This window comes from Lutra lutra, chromosome 8, assembly GCF_902655055.1.
Source record: "Lutra lutra chromosome 8, mLutLut1.2, whole genome shotgun sequence".
In the NCBI taxonomy this organism is placed as follows: Eukaryota; Metazoa; Chordata; class Mammalia; order Carnivora; family Mustelidae; genus Lutra; species Lutra lutra.
The window spans coordinates 60188698-60208822 of record NC_062285.1 but is presented as its reverse complement, the minus strand read 5'-3'; the positions used below and the strand labels follow the sequence as shown (position 1 = coordinate 60208822).

The following is a 20125-nucleotide window of genomic DNA, read 5'->3' as shown; positions in this document are numbered from 1 at the left end:
GAGCCTCAGTTATTGCCTCTGATGTCTGTGGGGCTGCTGCACTGACCAGGGTCCAGCATCTCATTCCGATAGCACATTCCCTTCTAGTAGGCACAGTTCCGCTCCGTTTTCTGTTTTCTCTGGCCTTTTCCTTCTCTTCCATTCCTCCAGCCCTCCAACAAACAGAAACAGCAGTAGCTAATTGGTACAGACCCATAGGGTGGGGTCTGGGGGTGGGGTGGACAGACAGCAAAGCCAGAGAGAACCACTTTCTGGGTTGAGTCCCAGAAACCTGGAAGTCAGGAAAATCAGGTATATGGCAAAATGAAGTGGGAGGTAGAGAATATGTGATTTTTTTTTTTCTCGTTTGATGGTCTCATATATTCTAGTTTATAATGCCTTGAAGAGAGGCAGACTGTCTTTGAGAGGGACACCAGGACATGGACACTGTGCTAGAAAAAGAGAGAAGGAAAGAGATTTTAGCTGGTCTCCCCTTCACTCCACTCCTCTGTCTCTCTAGGCTTCCTAGACTTTGTGTTAAGCACCCATTTTGTTTGGGGCCTTGTCCTGTGTGTTTTGAAAAAGTTGATTTCTTGGGGAACTTACAGTTCTAGGAGGAGAGGTAACATACATTTCTAGAGTGTTTCTACATTTCTTCTGTGAGACTCATAAATAACAATAATCAAGTGTGCCTTAAGCAAGTAGAACCCACTTATATCACGAAATGTTAGGCTTTAGTAGGATTAACCAGGGAAAAGTTCCCAGGCAAGGTAGATTTCAAGAAACTGAACTCTTCATTGAATGGATTCTTGCTTCAGCAGTGCCTGGTACATAGTAAGTGCTAAATAAACATATTCCTAATTAAGTGCAAAGGGAATCATTGAGCACCTGTGTAGCAAGCAGGATGGTGGGCACTAAGGATACATTGATGAAAAGGTCACAGGTTGTCTTCGCTCTTACAGTCCTTCTGATGAGTGTCATTAGTAAATCTAGACTTTAAATATGTTTTAAACTAATGTTTATTGAGTTACACCTGTGATATATATTATGAACACGAGAATGCTAGAACGAAGACACTTAGGGAAGAGGGCCAGAAGTCTGAGTTCGGGAATGGTGACTGGATTGGGAATGCAGAGCCCTGCTTGAGGCTGGCCTGGCTTCTCTTGCTTCTCTGTTCTCTCCTGGAAAGACTCCCATGCTACGTAAACTCTTGGGTGTTGACCCTAAAACCTTGGTAGGGTGGGTTGTGAAATTGGATGAAGTGAAGCAGGAGCCTGCTGAAAATCCAAGGGAGGTATATGAAGTTAGGAAATTATGAAAAAGAAGGGCTCTCTGGAGGGGGGGAAATGGTTAAAAAAAAAAAAGGAGAGAGAGAGAGAGAGAGAGACACTTAGGATTTAACTTGGGTCTAAGAGCAGCAGAGCTCTTCCAGCTTCAGATCCTGAGCAGAGAAACCCTCATTTTAGAGAGACTGTCACCTGCTTCACAGGAAGATCATCCTTCCTGGAGGCAGGGGCTAGCATAAGCTGATTTGCGGAGGGCCAGCTGGACCCAGGCCTGTGGGGTCTTGTGACAGGCACGGTGTCCCCAAGGAAACATCCCATTGGGAGGCCACATAACATCACAGGTGCATGGGAGCAGTTGGGACAGGATGAAACTGAGAGAGGCAGGAAGCAAAGCAGAAAACTCAAAGCAGAGCTGAGAGATCCCAGCTGAAGGAGCAGCTCAAATACAGCAATGCCCGCCCAGAGATCAGTTTCATGATCTTTAGTTTTCCTAGGAAGAGCGGAGCATAGAAATGATTTTTCCCCAGAGGCTGCGGGCCACACGGGAGAGTGAGATCGGGCTCTGTAAAATCCAGACAGGCCACAGCTCTGTCATTCCCTGAGTTCAGCAAAGCTCGTAACTTTTTAAAGTAGAAGAAAGCAGCCTGAGTTCAGAAGCTGGTCTGAGTAGATATAAATCCTAATTCCCGCTTCAGCCCAGGAATGGCCCCAGCTCTGCTCAGTCATACCACATTGGGCATTCTGACATTGGCTTATTCTGCTGGAAAGGATCTCAGTCGTCTGCTCTGGCCCTATGTCCTTAGAGGGGCAGTCCATTCCGAATGCCTGTCTATCCTGTTTGCAAAGGTTTTAGAGGTTTACAGGAACAGGGATTCGATGACCTCTCTGGATTGCTGTTCTAGGATTCATAATTTGAATTACACATTCAGAAGTGTAATTCAGGTCTAATATTTATTTCTCATGTTGGAATTTAAAGGATCTTTTTTTTTTCCTATTCAGAGTTCAGTTAAGGTAGAAACTTTTTAACATTTGCTTTCAAAAAGGTAGTGACCAAGTCATTTATTAGTTTGTTTCTGTCTCATGTGATAGGGACCCATCACCCATAGAACCATAGTTCTCCCTAACACCTCTTCCCTACAGGCTGTAATTAGAAACTCCAGACTACGTGCCTCTGATGTTCTCCAGAGCCCCTCTTCACTGTACCCATAATACCCCCTGGGTGGTGCCTGTAATCTTATCCTTCGTCTTGCTTCTAATAAGTGAGACAGCTGCGAACACAGGGTTATTTAGGGCAACGTGGAACAGCCAAGGAGAGCCTGGCCAGGACTGGTCTGGGGCCAGAATAGGCCAGTAATGTGAAGTAGGAGAGCCCAAAGAATTACTGGGACTCCCTAGTAAAAGTTAGTATACATCCCAGTCTGTGATTTCTAGGGAACTGGGGGTTTGAGATGCAGGTATAGGGGACGAAGGAAGTCTTAAAACTTGGTTTCTAGGAAAATAGCTGTCCAACTTAGAGGCAGGAAGGATGACCTCTGGAGGTTGATATGATGGGGTGAGAAGGTAAAGCGAGGAGAAAAGAGAAAGAATTTTCTTCTTCCCAATGGATTTGGATGACAGCCATTGTTTACACTTAAAACCTTTTAAGTCATTTGTTTTTCTTTTTTTTTTTTAAAGATTTTATTTATTTATTTGACAGAGATCACAAGTAGGCAGAGAAGCAGGCAGAGAGAGATAGGAGGAAGCAGACTCTCTGCTGAGCAGAGAGCCCGATGCAGGGCTCGATCCCAGGACCCTGGGATCATGACCTGAGCCGAAGGCAGAGGCTTTAACCCACTGAGCCACCCAGGCTCCCCAAGTCATTTGTTTTTCTTAAGTCTTTTTTCCCCTACCCTTACTCAGTTAGGGAGTGGGAAACAGCATTCTAACTTACAAATTTCAGAAGAATGTTTTTTCCTTATTTTTTAAAATTACAGCTCATGCTCTGGAACTCTAGGTATCCCAAAGAGAATCCCAAAGGCCTTGTCAAAGTCTAGAAAATGAATAAACAATAGTCATTTGTATTCTGATCTTATAGACTTTATTCCACCTTCCTAAAGCACAGATGGTTGTGCATTGACTCTGACTTTGCTCTTTTCATAAACATAGGCTTTTCCTAAAACTTCTGAGAAGCCTGCTCCCATCACAGATTTTTCCATTTTGATCCCTTCAAGTTGAGAATGTGAACCTAGATTTCTAGACTCTGACAGTGCTGCTCACCAGGGACCTCTCGTAGGCAAGCCAAATCTTTCAGTTCTTACCTGAGATCAGTTTTGGGAGCCTTCAGCATTGTTCCAGCTTCTTGAAACTGTCCCCTTTGGCTTCCAAGACATTGCTAAGCTGATTTTCCATCTGTCTTTATTGCGGCTCCTCCTCAGTCTCCCTCCTAGATCCCATTTTCCCTTGCCCTTTCTTTCAGTATTGGTTTTCCTCTGGGTTCCATTCCTTGCCTTTTCCCATTCTACGTATTCTCTTGAGACAGCCTCTTCCAAGTCCACGTGGATGTCCCACAAGAACTTCAATATGAATGTGTCATCTGCACCCCCACCTGTCTGACTCAAAACCCGCCTCCGCTCGGTTAATCGCACCACCATTGTACCCTGCGCCTGAATCATTCTTGGGGCGTTTCCATCCCCCTCTCCAACACCTTGAAATCTAACCGCATAGCTGTGCTGCTTCTGAGGTGTCTCCCGTCCAGTGTGTCCTTTTTGTCCCCACTGCCACTCTCCCAGTCCAGGCTGTCCATCATTTTTGTGTGGGATGCCCGAGAGCCATCTTATCCCTGCATCCTCCGTGTTGCTGCCACGGTGATCTTTCTGATATGCACAGAGCATCATGCCTCTCTGCTCTCGAAAGTCTGCAAAGATTCCCCATCATTTGCAACTTTTTTTTTCTAGGTCACATACCCCTTTAAGTATCATATGAAAGCTGTGGACCTTCTCCCAAATGAAATTCCTGTGCCCAGAACACTTTTCGTAGTTTCATGGGGTTCACGAAGTCCCCGAAACCACCACCCATGGATCTCCAGTCGAACCCTGGCCTACAGAATAAGAGTCACAGTTCCTCATGTGGCATTTGGGTGCCTGCCCAGCTGTGTGTGGCTTCCTCTCATGCAGAGAGAGAGAGAGCACAAGTCAGGGGAGGGGCAGAGGGAGAGGGAGGAGCAGACTCCCCACCAAACAGGGAGCCCAATGTGGGGCTCGATCCCAGGACCCTGGGATCATGACCTGAGCTGAAGGCAGACACTTAACTGGCTGAGCCACCCAGGTATCCACCTAAGGTTGTTTCTTGACTCTTGCCTTCATTTGTGCTAATCTCCTGCCTAGAACACTCATCCAAAGTGTCCATCTGACAAAAAAGATTTATAAGAATATTGTCCTTTGGGTCTTAGGTCAAATGCTGTCATTTCTGTATAATGTGTCCTGACTTCCTCCTGGCAGTTGAGATGCTCCTTTTCCTTGTTCCTACTGTGCTTTGTACATATCCCCTTTGTAGGGATCCATGTTGTAACCATATTATATTCTTTGCAAGTCTTGAGGACCATTACCTTAATTTTGTATCCCTAGACTATATCATTCACTACTATTTCCCTAGTGCCTATATAGTGCCTGGAGCATGTATTCAATAAATATTTGCTCAATGAGTGAATGGCCCTTCGATCCGATTTGGCACTTATAGCCATCTAATACCAAATCTTGTCAGCCTGCAAACTGCCCCGCCCCTCAAAAAACCCCAGACATTTTGGTCTTTTTTATTCTGTTCCATTCCAGGTAGTTTGGGATTTTGTAGTAGTTCTTGATGGATTTTAGTTTGCTGCTGTGGATTCTTCTAACTACTGGTTTCCCTAGTGCTCACTGGAATCTGGTGTTTCTCTAGCCAGGATTAAGGACCCTAGGAATAGACTTTAGATTGAAACAAAAAAACGAACTGGGGTATCTGAGGGAAGGTGGTTCAGATGGTTCACAAGAAATTGATCTATCTTGGCTTTGAGATTCCTTGAGCATCACGGTGAGCCCCTCCTCCCATTACAAGGTAGGAGGGGCTTACTGGGATCAAGACACGGGAGTGTCTTCCATCTCTCACCAGGGAAGCCCTGCTTACTTCGTACAGTTATCAGTAGCACTGGTTCTTCTTTTTTTTTTTTTAAAGATTTTATTTATTTATTCAACAGAGAGAGATCACAAGTAGGCAGAGAAGCAGGTGGAGAGAGAGGGGAGGAAGCAGGCTCCCCACCAAGGAGAGATCCCGATGCGGGGCTCGATCCCAGGACCCTGGGATCATGACCTGAGCCGAAGGCAGAGGCTTTAACCCCCCGAGCCACCCAGGCGCCCCAGTAGCACTGGTTCTAATATGGCGGCCTTTATAGCTTTCACCATGTGTCGTGTGTTGTGGGGGGTGGTTCCTCCACACGGTATCCATGGCAGAGACTGTTCTTGCTACTGAGTAGCTACTGGAAAAGAATGATGCTTAAGTGGGAGAAAGGGGAAAGGCTCTCCTCTCTGTTTTAGTCCTAATTAGTGTTAGTCCTAATTGTTTCTCCCAGTGGAGATAGTGACTGTGACTGTGACTTCTTTGGACCTTAGTTTCCAAATCTGTAAAATGGAGGGAGCTTCAGAGTTGTGGATAGGAGTCAATGAGATGAGGTTTGATAAGCATTTAGCAATGTCTAACAACACTACAGTAAGCATTCAAGATGATGATTCCCTCAATTGCCCTGGCGAGGAAAGGTCTTAGGAAAGATGGGATTTGGCGGAAAGGGAGAGATATTTGGAGCTACATAAACACTAAACATGGTAATTCAGTGTTAGTGGGGAGGCTAGAAGACTTGGAGGAGAGAAGTATTCTAGATTCAGAGAAAAGCCTAAGAAAAGGACTGGGTCATATCTTGTAGTCCAAGCTGCTTTTCTGAGGACTAACTTCTCCCTATTGTCTTTCCTCCCTCCTTGCAGGTATGAATGCTGCTGTCAGGGCTGTGGTTCGAGTTGGTATCTTCACTGGTGCCCGTGTCTTCTTTGTCCATGAGGTTGGTTCTCTACTTTGTTCTTCATCATTCTTTCTCTGTTTTCTGCTCCTCCCTCCCTACTTTCTCTTTCCTCTCCTCCCAGTTACATGCTATGTCTCACCTGTCTTGGCTCCCCATCTGCATGAGTATCCCCTGCCACTCCAGTCTCCGATAGTGATGGTGGGATCTAGGGGTCTGTAGACTGGGTCCTCATGGTGCCTGTCCAATTTAGGAAATAAGTACCTCATTTCAGAGTATTTCACAGAAAATTTAGTATATCCAGAGATAGAGCCTTTGGAAGGAAGAGTCTCATCAGGTTTCTGTAGTTTCCTGAACCTTCTTAGGGTCTAACTCCTCTACCATTCTCTCCCTTCCCTCTCGTTCTTTGTCCGCTCTTCACTCTATGAGATTTATTTGCTTTCTTCCCAATTTCCTCTTTTCAAATCCCACTTCTCTCCCTCCTTCCCTCCAACACCCTTCTCTTTTCCCTCTGCTATTATCAAAGCCATCTGTTATCTAGTTCCCTGGGAAGCAGATTGGAGGACATGGGATGAGCCAGAAGAAAGGGGAATTAGGGTGAAATATCAGAAAGGACATCCTGCCCTTTTTAGATTATAAGAAACTAGAAGAGGGTATTGAAAGTTGATGTCTTCTTCCTTGGACTGTGTTAAATATGACAGTGTCATGGGCATCCAGGAACAGTAATGGGAGGAGGTGATTTGATTCTGAGAACTTCTTCCCAGGATCCTGTCTTAATCGTGGGGGTTTAGGAGAACTGGCCTAGCAGAGGCTGAATGGGTGTAATGTGCCCCACAGGGTTACCAAGGCCTGGTGGATGGCGGAGATCACATCAGGGAGGCCACGTGGGAGAGTGTTTCGATGATGCTGCAGCTGGTATGTTCCCAAAGACTTCTGTCCCATGTTTGTCCTGTCCTTGTTGCACCCCCTCTGGTTTGGCCTCATGGTTGCTCAAGTCCCCCCCCCCCCCCCATGTGGCTCGATGTGAAGGGGTCTATGACAAGAGAGGTGCTACGACTGTCCTTTACTCTTTGAGTCTGAAAATATGTCCCTGTTTTCCTAGGGTGGCATGGGGACGGGAATGCAGTCACAGGACAGTTTGCTCTTTATAGAAAGGTCATAGGCAAGACTTGAGGAGCCATATGTAAGCAGGACCTGCTTTGGGATCACGGGGAAGGCCTGGCTATGAAAATAACTTTACCGGAGGACTGGAGCCAGAGCCAGAAGTAGAGCTGAAATCTGCCAGTCCTCATGTGATGGAGATAATGTCACCTGAAACCAAAATGTTTAAGGGAGGAAGGAACCAATATAGCATTTCAGAGTTTCCAGAAAATACCCTAAGATTATGCTGACTATATCCAGAACCCTTTGTGCCACTTTCTCTAAGTCATATACCTATTTTCTGATTTACTGAAAAATCTGCAAATTACATTTGTATCCCCATTCTTTACTTCAACCCTCTAAGAATCCATAGGAAGAATTTTAATGTGCATTACTTCGTGAAGGTTCTCTATAAGCAATAATGCCTGCAGTAAAGTGGTCTGAGAATGAGCCAGAATTCTCCATCAATACTCCCAAAGGCATGGAGCCAATTACTTAGCTCTCTCGGGGTATCTATAAACCCCTGGGAATACTCAGAGCTATTTCTCCTGTGAATACCTAGGTATTGTGTCTCCTCTCACTAGCACCATAGTCTGAGGAGCAGAGAGGAAATTGGCAGTGCCTGGTTGCAATTAGAAATCAGTGAGTTCAAGAGGGAAAAGGTACTACCAAGCACATTGGGATGAACTCCTAAGAATAGTTTGGATGCAGTGTGATGAAGTCAGGTCACTAGGGAGAATTTCCAGGACTGAAGCCAGTGTTATTTCTTGTGAAAGATGGAGATTATTCCAAAAGCCAACTGAGATGTATGTATTCCTTTGTCTCCTTGAGGATAATCGCTTTGATGACAAAGTCTTCAATGAAATGGGTTGATCTTAGTCTTCAAAGAGGTATAGCAGAATATAAGGAGTAACCCTATGATAGCTTAGCCAGTATCATTTCTCTCTCTTCTAGAAAGGACAGATGGCCCTTCAGGATGTCAGGGGTCTTTCTAGAAAGGCACGTGGTTAGGACAGCCCATCACAGTGTTGGAATGGAGGAAATCTTAGCATGTTGAGCCCAAATTTGGCCGTGTCCTCTGGGGAGCTGACTTCTACCTCTTCCCCACAGGGAGGCACAGTCATTGGAAGTGCCCGGTGCAAGGACTTCAGGGAACGAGAGGGGCGACTGCGAGCTGCCCACAACCTGGTGAAGCGTGGGATTACCAATCTGTGTGTCATTGGGGGTGATGGCAGCCTCACTGGGGCTGACACCTTCCGTTCTGAGTGGAGTGACTTACTGAGTGACCTCCAGAAAGCGGGTGAGACGTTGTTGTCCTAAGTATGGTTTGTGCTCCTGCACACACCCCCGTCCTCCCACTGGAGGAAGTCATTACCTAGATGCCAACGGACAGTCTCTGGCCTCCTTGTTCTGCCATTGCTTATGGTTCCCATTGGCTGCAGATCCTTCCCTCCCCAGTCACCTGCTCTTTCGGCACGCCAGGCACCTCACCCAGTGGCTTCCGCTTCGCTTGTCTTTGTCAGGTAAGATCACAGCAGAGGAGGCTACAAAGTCCAGCTACCTGAACATCGTGGGCTTGGTGGGCTCGATTGACAATGACTTCTGCGGCACTGATATGACCATCGGTACCGATTCTGCCCTGCATCGTATCATAGAGATCGTGGACGCCATCACCACTACTGCTCAGAGGTAAGGGGCAGTGGAGGAGGGTGGCAACTGGGACTGGCTGAAGGGCTGGGGTCTAGGGAAGATGAATGCTTTGGAGCTGTAGACTCTAACAACCAGTTTTCTGGGGCCAGAATGCTGTTTTTAACGAAGAGTTATCCCTGGAGCCCCGAAATGGTGCTGCCATCTAAATGCTGTGGGTTTGCCTCTTGTCGCTGTCTGGTGCACTGTCCACACTGTAGCTCTGAGGGCTTTAATACCCAAGGGGTCCCCAGATGATTAGGGGCCAATATGAGATGAATCCAGGGAGCCCCAAACCTCAGCCACCCTTTCAGCCAAGTCATAGTGACTGTGGTGGCCACCACCACCGCTCAGAGACTGTGAGAAGGAAGGACAGAAGGTCACAGTTTCCCAGGGTAATCCTTGGAGATTCCAGGCCAGTCGAGACCTCACTTCTTCCCATCCCTTCCCGGGCCCCCTTGCTCCCTGGAACAGAGCCACAGGACTGACACAATGTACTGCTGTATTTCAGCTACCCTGTGGCTGACGTGTTTCCCCGGGTCTCCCTGGTCTCTCAGGAAGCTTGTTGGAAGCCTGTTGGAAGCATAAATGCATCTCCCAGGGAGCTTTCATGGCTTGGATGTGGGTGGCAGCTTGATCCTGGCCACAGGGACATGAGGACTGTGTAAGCCCTTTGTCTCTCTCTTGCAGCCACCAGAGGACGTTTGTGTTAGAAGTGATGGGCCGGCACTGTGGGTAAGATCCCCATCTGGAGTCACTGATTCTGCAATGGCTTTCTCTTCCCCGGAGAGTCCAAAGAGGTCTCCCAGGGATAGCAGATTTGGAGGAAGCTCCTCTGCTTCCCTGCTTCCAGCCCCAACCCCCCACCTACCCACATGTGCGGGGTTGTGCCTGTGTGTATGGGCCCAGGCACACTTCAGTGTGAAGGGACACACAGTGCTCTGAGATTAGAAGCTGCTCTGGTAGGTGAGCATGACTAGAAGGTGCTCCTCAGGGACAGAGGCCCACTGAGAAGCTGTCTCAAGAAGACACCTCACCCCAAGAAGGAAACCACAGACCTTCAGACCTTCCACTGACTATGGGGACAGGCAGACCTGCTGGGTATGGGTGAGGCTGTTCGTGGATTGTGGTTCCTAGCGTGATGCTTCTGCCTCTCATCTCAGATACCTGGCCCTTGTCACCTCCCTCTCCTGCGGGGCTGACTGGGTTTTCATTCCTGAGTGTCCGCCAGATGATGACTGGGAGGAACATCTTTGTCGCCGGCTCAGTGAGGTACTGGCGCTCTATTTTGCCCTTAAAAAAACCCTCGCCTGTTCCACTGATGCTGCCTTCACATCAGTTTCCCTCCACTGAGCTCTCTTCTCTTTGTTCTTGACCAGACAAGGACCCGTGGTTCTCGTCTCAACATCATCATTGTGGCTGAGGGTGCGATCGACAAGAATGGGAAACCAATCACCTCTGAGGACATCAAGAACGTAAGTAGGAAGAACCCAGAAAGGGCTTGGACACGATCCCCTGCACCCTTCCCTAGTGATCTGAGTCTCCCCTCAGACCTTCTGTATATCTCTCCCCATGTTTCCTGCTCCCTGGTGTCCAATGAACACCTTAAGAGGCTAAGCCATTTGGGTTTATCTTAGTCTCTACTTGTTTTCAGCCTTTGACTCCTTATCCCTGTCTCTGTCTCTCTTTTGGTCTCTTTAGCTGGTGGTAAAGCGTCTGGGATACGACACTCGGGTCACTGTCTTGGGGCATGTGCAGCGGGGTGGGACCCCATCAGCCTTTGACCGAATCCTGGTAAGTCATGGGGTTATGAGGCCCTCACATGTTAGAACTCATAGCCTACAGAACTGCACTTCACCGTGACAGGGGTGCACCCCACTGACCATGCCGTCCGCCCCCAGCCTCTGATGGCACCGGCCCATTCCTGTACATGTACCAGTTCTCTTCTGTTGCAAAAACTGGTGGGAAACTCTATGCTCCCCAAACGATGAGCTCCCAGATCTCCTCTGAGTATTAATGCTTTGAACATTAATACCATTATTAAGATCTAATTTCCGACTCTCAGATTGAACCCTCTTATCCTACTTTCATTGGAAGAGAGACACCATACTCTTCTTTATTTTATCAACAAGAAGGGAATATTATTAAGCTTCAGTAACCTCCTTGATTACTACAGTGGACACATTTCTCTGGAATCAGATAGAATTCTAATGGCAAGAGGATGAGGAATCATTAAGCTTAGATGAAATCTGAGTAGGGAGGGAAAGCCCAGTAAGTTCTTGACTGTAGTCCTCAGATACGCGGCTTGGTCCTGTGATCTGGACGGGCCTCAGGTGCCCTGGCTGTCCAGGCTGAGTCCAGATTAGGAGGCCTGAACCAGACTGCCTTTGCTCCCTGGGCTCCTGCAGGGCAGCAGGATGGGTGTGGAAGCCGTGATGGCACTTCTGGAGGGGACCCCGGATACCCCAGCCTGTGTGGTGAGCCTCTCTGGTAACCAGGCTGTGCGCCTGCCCCTCATGGAGTGTGTCCAGGTGGTAAGTACTAACGTCAACCCCATTTCCTAACAGCCCCGAGCCTGTCTTTGAGCTGAGAGGGAAAGAGACCCACTTCCAAGGCCAGTGGAGCAAGGAACAGATGGAAAGACAGCAGAGGAGTCAGATGGGGAAAGAACACGATAGGCTCTGTATGGGAGCGGTCTCCTCTCTGAGTCTCAGGGTCCCCTTCTGTAAGTGTTCCTAAAGAATGTGACAGATGCTGCATCCCACTAAGTAATGAGACCCAACATTGCATAATATCCAACCTCAATTGCTTTCACCACATCTTTGTGGGAAGAGGAATGCAGTAGCTCTCCAAACACTATGAAAAGCAGGGATAATAGTAAGGTCTGGCTGGCTGGCTTATATGTTTCTATAGTATCCACCTTGACCATGTTCCTCTGAACCAAAACCAGGTTTCTGACGCTCACCCTGAAGGCTAGTAGAGGGAGTGGTGGGACGCTTTGTAAAGGGTCTGTTGCAGTACCTGGAAAATGCTCAGTGCTCAGGGAGAGGTGGCTCTTACATGAAGGACTTGCTCCTCTGCTACCACAGAGCAGACATCGCGGCTGGGAGCTCAGGGGTCCGGCCCATCCTTGGGGCTGGTCTGCATGCACAGGGCTGAGGGGCTCCCGTCTCCTGCCCCACTTCTCTCGGAGACTCAGAGTCCTAGCCACCTGCTGCACAGATACACTCCAACCTTGCTTGGAACTGTGTCTCTGGAAGCCCAAGAGTGAAAGCTCTGGCTCATGGAGGAGAAATCAGTAGCTGGGAAACACATGGCAGGGACTGGCCTTTCTCCCCGACTGCGGTCTCTGGGCGATTGTCTTCCTTTACTCAGTTTAGAGGCTGATTTGAGGTTGTGGCATGGGTGTGGCATAGAAGGAGATGTTATTCTGTGAGCACTCCTCCACTCTGCCCGTGTTCTAGTAAGTAGAGCATTGAATTGGCTCCTTCCTCTGGTTACTCAAATTGAGGACAAACAGATACTTCTTTCTGTGCAAGGTCGGGGGGCATGGAGCAGGTGGGGTGCCTGGTGGTCAGGAACCAGTCATAACCGTGGAGACGGGCCGGGTGTTCCCATGGGATATAAATCCAGCCATGGAGAGCCCTGCCCTGTAGTTGTGACTCTAGCTGTGCTCCTTCCTCAGACCAAGGATGTGACCAAGGCCATGAACGACAGGAAATTTGACGAAGCCATGAAGCTGAGAGGCCGGTGAGGGAATGACCAGAAGCTCCCTAGCTACAGAAATCAGATACTGGAATGAAGCAAAAATAAATAAATAAATAAATAAAAGACATAGCTTCAGACCCAAAATAGGGGCTTTTTATTGCCTCTGCAACAGTTTCTTCTCCAGGAGAATGGGTGGGGAGGTGACCGGGAGGCACAGTACATCCCGGGGGTCTCTCCCTGGGATGTACCTTCTGTAAATCTGGTGTCTCTGTGTGTTGATTCCAGTTAGGTTTTCTGTTTCTCTAGGGAAAGTGCAGCATCTCATGCTGCGTGCGGGGCTGGGAGGAGAGCACTCATGGAGGGTTGGATTAATCAGTGGCCCCTTTTAAGCCTCAACCTAGTCCCTGCTGTGTCCCAGTTATATCCTTCAAGGTTTGCCCTGTGGAACTTCACACCGCGAGCAAAAGTTCAGACCCCCTTGGCTGCTGGCATGGGGAGTGGCCTGGAGACACTCCGCTCTTTCTCTCTCTCTCTCTCTCTACTTTTTACAGGAGCTTCATGAACAACTGGGAGGTATACAAACTTCTGGCTCATGTCAGACCCCCAGTCACGAAGGCACCGGTGAGTTCTCCGCCCTTGACTCTCTCCTTCTCCCAGTCTCCCTCTACGAAGTGCTACTTTCACTCCACACAGCCTACAGCCTGGCCAGCTTCCTTGCCCCCTGTCATCTTTGGTACCGAGCCCCTGACCCTATTAAGAAATCGCTCAGCCACCCCAGATTCCAGCCCCCTGTTTTTAGTGTGCCCCAGGCGTCTTGAACCCAAGACCCACACCCAGATTAGGACTGACAAGGTAGCTTGCAAGGAACGGGAAAGAAGTTTATGTATTTTTTTTTTCCCCTGGGCAAATCTGGGAATAACCACGTCTGAGTGTACTTTAGCCACTTCCATTGCGGTAGTGGTTCTCGGTATTTGGGGTATATCAGAATTATGTGGGCTGCTTATTAAACATGCAGATTGCTGGGTCCTACCCTCAGAGAGGATTTAGATCTGGGGCAGAGGCCCAGGTTTAATGGCATAAAGATCATGTGGCCTGAGGATCATGCTTTGGAAGCTTTCATTCGTTACATAACGAGTGATGTGTGGGCTTAGGGACAGAGCTTTGCTTATTGATCGGTGATAGAGTTTTGCTTCCCTAGCATGAGGGAACAGGCTATGCCAGCATTCCTAGGGTAAGGGGGGTGTTATCCAGAGGCACGTGTCCTGATTGTGGGACCACCAGGGACTCGGGGTCGAGCTCCCCTTACCGACCTGCCCCCTTCTCTCTGCTGGGGTTTTGGTCCCTGTCTCTGCCCCACTCCCTCTCCGCTTCCTTCTCCCCAGGGTAGCACACACACAGTGGCCGTGATGAACGTGGGGGCCCCGGCCGCAGGCATGAACGCTGCCGTGCGCTCCACTGTGAGAATTGGCCTCATCCAAGGCAACCGGGTGCTGGTTGTGCACGATGGCTTCGAGGGCCTGGCCAAGGGTCAGGTATGGGGACTAAAAGTACAGAGGGCACATGCTCTGGGGCCAAGGAGCCATCATGAGGATGATAAGTGTAGCAGGGGGGACCTGTCCATTCTCCTTTCTCTTGCCCCCCACCCCCCAAACTCCCCTTCCGTTCTCTACCTTGCTTTCCTCTAAGGTTTTGAACAGAAGTAAATACTTAATTTTAGGGCAGTACAAACAGGCAGGAGCCACTGAAATGAACCATTTGCAGATCACATACCTTATTTCTCTATCCCAAAGCTTAGTGCGGTGTCTGGCATAAGTAGGCGCTTAATATTTGTGGATGAGCAGTAATGGTGGAGGAAGTTCATCGAGGTGGGGAAAGGCCGATGCCTGGCGTTCCTTCTCCCACCAGGGGTTGTTGGGGTGGGCTCAGAACACGGGAAGTGGTGTCAGTTCACAGTGCACACCTGTGTGACCTTTCTTGCAGATCGAGGAAGCTGGCTGGAGCTATGTAGGGGGCTGGACTGGCCAAGGCGGTTCCAAACTTGGGACAAAAAGGTAAGGGGCATCATAGGAGCACTCCTCCTAGTTACCCCTAAAGATGTCCCTCAGTTCATTAGGTCAGCATCTACACTGCTATCGTCTGGGACTTTGGTCCCCAAGCTCACAGTGGCCTCAGTGGGGGCAGGCATGCTCGTGCAGACCTCTTTTAGCAGCTTTGGGCACGTAAAGCCCCAAGGTGGACCCGTGGACAGTGGTGAGAGGTGGTATAGGGAAGGGGGCACAAGTCAAGAAATTATACATAAAGCACTCTTCTAATTCTGGCTTTTCTCTCCCTGGATTTTGCTGTCCCTTCTCCAAATCCCATCACCTCATTGCCCACCCCTGCCCCACCCTATTCAACTAGGACTCTCCCCAAGAAGAGCTTCGAGCAGATCAGTGCCAACATCACGAAATTTAACATTCAGGGCCTTGTCATCATTGGGGGCTTTGAGGTGAGTGCCCTCCCGTTTCCTCCCGTTCACCCCCCACCTCTCCCTCTCCTCTCATCGCTGCCCTCGCCACTCTTCTCAGGCTTACACCGGGGGTCTGGAACTGATGGAGGGCAGGAAGCAGTTTGACGAGCTGTGCATCCCGTTTGTGGTCATCCCCGCTACGGTCTCCAACAATGTCCCCGGCTCTGACTTCAGCGTGGGGGCTGACACAGCCCTGAACACTATCTGCACGGTGAGACCCTGCTGCTACCTCCCAGGCCTCTGGCCGGGACTGCAGCCCCTGGACTGCATGTGCTCCTAGAAAGTGAGCCACTTTTTTGGTACCAACCAAGTGAGTGCTTGAAGAGTGCTTCTGGAAGCACAGGCCTTTATGCAGGCCTTATTCGACCACAGGTGTGGGGCTCATTCTCCCCTGGGCGTCTCCGACCTAGAAAGGCACCAGTACTCTGCATGCCATAGCTTCTCCCTCCTGAGGGTCTAGGGCCCAATTTCCCTACCCTGAGCAACAGGAAGGAGGAGTACAGCTTCCTTCTGAGGAGAAGGGTTCCACAGCTCGGTGGGCCCGTGTGCCTGCCGCCCCTGAAGGCAAGCACGTGATGAGGCCTAGCGGCCCGGCCTGCCTGGAGAGGAGAGCACTCCAGAGCGGGGTCACGGCAAGGGCCGGGGAAGCGACAGGCAGCAGAGGCCAGGCCCCTTGTCTCTAACTGACCCGCTGTCTCGCCAGACCTGTGACCGCATCAAGCAGTCAGCAGCAGGCACCAAGCGGCGCGTGTTCATCATCGAGACGATGGGCGGCTACTGCGGCTACCTGGCCACCATGGCCGGCCTGGCAGCTGGGGCTGATGCCGCCTATATTTTTGAGGAGCCCTTCACCATTCGGGACCTGCAGGTAGACGGCTACCCTGAGCCTGTACCGTAGCCCTCCCTTGCCCCCGTCTGTCGCACCCGAACTGTGCGAGCTCAAGACGAGGACAGCTGCCTGGTGCGTGGGGCCCTGCCAGGAGGCGGGAGAGGGCAGCACACAGGCATTGTCTGGTGTACGCTCACATGTGCCCTCGGCTCCTGTTGTCGGGTGTGTCGGTTTTGAAGGATGGCATGTTGCTAAGCCCTTCCCATGTGTTTTTGTGTCTTATCTTCAAAACAGACATGCAAGGAGACATTATCTCCATGATACAGATGAGAAAGATTTAGACAGGTTAACAGCCCTTTCTAAACTTAAACGAGTGAGTAGAGGATTTAACCAACAGAGAAAGTCAGCCTTTCTACTGCATCCTGCCACCCCTTTGGACTTTCCTTGCTTCCAGACTCTTCCATTCCCTGTCACTTCCAGGGCTGGAGGGGTGGGGAACTTGGACTCCTGTTCACAGAGGAACTGTAGGATCCTAATTTTCCAAGATCTCAGTCCACTAGAGGAAAGAAAGGCCACAAAGTGGAGGGGCAGCAGGCTGAGGGAACTCCCTAAAAGAACCCAGCCAACCCCTGCCAGGAATGGAGGTGAGAGTCTTCCTCCTTTACCCCCAGCTCAAAGCCCCGATGAAGGAACTGGTTCCTCCCAGGTGAATCACTGCCACACACACAACCATTTAAGGACCAATGCTGAGAGCAAGAGTCAGCCCTCTGAGGGACGGGAACCAGAAACCCCTGGAAAGGGACATTGGGAGCAGGGGAAGGGCGGACTGGCAGTTGCCACAGCTGTCTCTGATGTGCCCTCTTCCAGTTCTGCATGTCTCCTTTGCCATCTTTGTTTAAATTTCAGTCTAAAAAAAAAAATTTCAGTCTACACTGAACTTCTTATAGGAATTAGACACAGGATTGTAAACAACTGTCTTCCATGTCCCTCTCCCCTTCTGGGAGGTCTGGTGGGGAACAAGAGAGCTGTGCACCTGCCCAGCTGTCTCCGCTCTCAGCCAAGCTTAGGATTTACTCTCTTGTTTTCAGGCAAATGTTGAACATCTGGTGCAAAAGATGAAAACCACTGTGAAGAGGGGCTTGGTGTTAAGGTATCTCAACCATGGCTTGTTTCTGAGTGAAGAGAAGAGTTAGTTAGGCTCTGGCTCTAGCCCACAGATTGAATCTGTTTGGGACACCCTGAGGAATTTGGACACAAATGGAAAAAACCTGTGCCATGGGAGGAGATAGAAAAGGGAAGAAAAAAGCTTACAAAAGCAGAAAAGGGTCTGGAGGGAAGGGAGATAACCAAAGTCACAGGCTTTTGGTTTCTACTTGGCAGGAATGAGAAGTGCAATGAGAACTATACCACTGACTTCATTTTCAACCTGTACTCTGAGGAGGGAAAGGGCATCTTTGACAGCAGGAAGAATGTGCTTGGCCACATGCAGCAGGTAGGGAAGACACCCTGTCACACCCTTCACCAGATGGCCTTACCCCCAGTAGCCACTGGGCCTCCTGCTGGCCTCCAATCTGCTAGGGGCCATCAGTGCCACCACAGAGCATGAACCTGCAGTCTTGTATAGGCATAGAATCTAAACATCTTTACTCTGGAAATGGCCTTAGAGATTATAAATCCATCCTCTTCATGAAGGCGGGTTTCTCAGCCTAGGCTGAGGGCTGGATAAGTCTTTGTTGTGGGGAGCCGTTGTGTGCGTGGTGAGGTGCTTTAGCAATATCCCTGGACTCTACCCACTATAGGCCAGTAGCACCTCCCTCCTGAGTTGTAACAACTAAAAAGATGTCTTTAGACATTGCCAAACGTCCCCAGGGAGGCAAAATCATCTCTAGTTGAGGACCACCAGTTCAGATGAGGAAAGCGAGGCCCAGAGAGGAGAAACAATTTTTTCAGGGCCACTCATCAAGCCTGGGTGAGAGCCAGTGCTCTTCCCACCACACCATGCCGCCCTCTGTAAGGAACCTGGGAAATGAGTCTGGGTACCTTGCTGGTATTGGGCTCCATCCCCAAGAACTGGGGCTTCCAGGGGAAATGAATTCCTTTCTACCATCCACATTCAGTCCCCACCTCTGGTGGGCCTTGCTCACAGATGATACTAGTGGTCTTGGGCCTCCCCATCCTCAGTGTCTCCAGCTGATCCTGCTTACGTATGGACATTTCACCTTTGTCTACCCACGTAAGAATTCCCAGTATCTCAAGTCTGAATGAGCTTGCTATTAGCCCCTGCAGGAATGGGTAGTGGATATCCAAGTGGATAAAGTATGACAATCTGTTCCCCACTTCCCACCTACTTTCCCTTAGCTCGGAGAAAATGTACATGATGTTTTACATTATTCTGAGGTGCTACCAAGGCCATCCATATTGGTTCACAAGGAACACTTCTATGTCCCTGACGATGGCAACTGACAAAAGCTGCTAGGCTGAAGAGGGGCAGAGAAGTGACTGAGTGGCCAGTTAGACTAGAAGTAAACAATGGGATCTGGCAGCTGTGGAGCGAGAAGAGGCAGTTGTGAGATCATTTACTCCTTTATCTAATTAGTTAGCTCTTATACTTGATAAACGGCCAAATCGGCCACGCCAGCTCACCCTGGTTCTCAGCACTGTCCCAGGATTTCCTTTCAGAGTTAGACTTCTGGATTCCCGTTTCTGGCTGTAAACCTGCGTACTTTTCTTTCCTTTTTCTCTCTATGTTTGGGTGTCTCTGCCACTTCATTAGAGTCTTTCCCTCTCTAACTTTAAGACTCCTTTTTCAGGGTGGGAGCCCAACTCCGTTTGACAGGAATTTTGCCACGAAGATGGGCGCCAAGGCTATGAACTGGATGTCTGGGAAAATCAAAGAGAGTTACCGTAATGGTAGGTGGGGTAAGAGGGTAAGCCCCCTCCACAGAGGTTGGCTCCCTATTAATGAAGCTTATTGACCATCCTTTATTGCAGGGAGGATCTTTGCCAACACGCCAGACTCGGGCTGTGTTCTGGGGATGCGTAAGAGGGCTCTGGTCTTTCAACCAGTGACTGAGCTGAAGGACCAGACGGATTTTGAGTGAGTACATCTATTTCCTTAGTAGTTTCAGGATCTCCTCTTCCCAACCTGTTTGCGGTCTTCCATCCTTTTATCTTAAGACTAACCCAGGTAGTCATACCTCTTTCAGATCTTAGCCCTTGCCCTAAAGTCCAGCCTCTTCTATTCAACTTCTTCCCATCAGCGTTTGATAGAGTCATTTGGGGTGCTAAAAGGTGAAATCATCATCTATCTCATTTCTCTGTAGGCACCGCATCCCCAAGGAACAGTGGTGGCTGAAGCTGAGGCCCATCCTCAAAATCCTAGCCAAGTATGAGATTGACTTGGACACCTCAGAGCACGCCCACCTGGAGCACATCAGTCGGAAGCGATCTGGAGAAACTTCTATCTAACCCTCTTTGGAGTGAGGGTCATGGATTGTCTGATCATGGTCAGCTCACCCTGATAGATCCAAGTCCGTGTATTCCCAAGTGTTTTAGCGCATTTTTCTTTAGGTTTCCTTTTATTCTGCAACTGTAGCCATGACCAGCTCTGGCCAGGTAGCTGGGGTGGTAGACAGTGAGTAGAAACTCTTTTTAGGTAGAATTTATCATGACTTCTACCCCAGCTTCACCTGTCACACAAGACTGGGCTCCTCTCGTGCTACTGCTAGATTTCAGCCACTCGGTTAGAATTTTCCTAAAAATAAGCTTTATTTATTTCTTTGTGATAACAAAGGCTTAGTTCCTCTACTACTTTTACTGCAGTGACAGACAATAGCTACACTAATAAATGCCAACTGGTCACTGTCCTTTTGGTTCTCCTGTTGTCACTTGTACAAGTAGATGTCATACTGCCAACCCTAAGGAAAAGACTCTGCTCAGACACCTGGGAAAATGCAGCCCATGCGATCACC

The 20125-nt window shown here is 49.2% G+C and overlaps 1 protein-coding gene and 1 long non-coding RNA gene across 5 annotated transcripts in view; one reads left to right on the top strand and one right to left on the bottom strand.

Moving 5' to 3' along the window:
- Nucleotides 1-20020, top strand: part of PFKM (phosphofructokinase, muscle) — a 42060-nt gene extending 22040 nt beyond the window's left edge. For all 4 annotated transcript variants that reach the window (XM_047743158.1, XM_047743159.1, XM_047743160.1 and 1 more), the window contains 21 exons: nucleotides 6251-6324; nucleotides 7120-7197; nucleotides 8533-8722; nucleotides 8946-9111; nucleotides 9799-9843; nucleotides 10272-10380; nucleotides 10488-10583; nucleotides 10810-10902; nucleotides 11517-11642; nucleotides 12794-12858; nucleotides 13368-13437; nucleotides 14199-14348; nucleotides 14797-14867; nucleotides 15217-15304; nucleotides 15384-15536; nucleotides 16029-16193; nucleotides 17243-17304; nucleotides 17535-17646; nucleotides 18965-19064; nucleotides 19146-19251; nucleotides 19478-20020. In XM_047743158.1, the coding sequence (XP_047599114.1) occupies nucleotides 6251-6324; nucleotides 7120-7197; nucleotides 8533-8722; nucleotides 8946-9111; nucleotides 9799-9843; nucleotides 10272-10380; nucleotides 10488-10583; nucleotides 10810-10902; nucleotides 11517-11642; nucleotides 12794-12858; nucleotides 13368-13437; nucleotides 14199-14348; nucleotides 14797-14867; nucleotides 15217-15304; nucleotides 15384-15536; nucleotides 16029-16193; nucleotides 17243-17304; nucleotides 17535-17646; nucleotides 18965-19064; nucleotides 19146-19251; nucleotides 19478-19622 (2264 nt within the window). In that variant the 3' untranslated portion in view covers nucleotides 19623-20020. The remainder of the gene's footprint in view (nucleotides 1-6250; nucleotides 6325-7119; nucleotides 7198-8532; nucleotides 8723-8945; nucleotides 9112-9798; nucleotides 9844-10271; nucleotides 10381-10487; nucleotides 10584-10809; nucleotides 10903-11516; nucleotides 11643-12793; nucleotides 12859-13367; nucleotides 13438-14198; nucleotides 14349-14796; nucleotides 14868-15216; nucleotides 15305-15383; nucleotides 15537-16028; nucleotides 16194-17242; nucleotides 17305-17534; nucleotides 17647-18964; nucleotides 19065-19145; nucleotides 19252-19477) is intronic.
- LOC125107777 (uncharacterized) lies at nucleotides 342-3992 on the bottom strand. Its single transcript, XR_007129650.1, has 3 exons — nucleotides 3563-3992; nucleotides 3196-3294; nucleotides 342-431 (listed from the first exon to the last, which is right to left on the bottom strand). It is a non-coding gene; the product is annotated as an uncharacterized LOC125107777 (long non-coding RNA).
- Nucleotides 20021-20125: the final 105 nt, after the last annotated feature.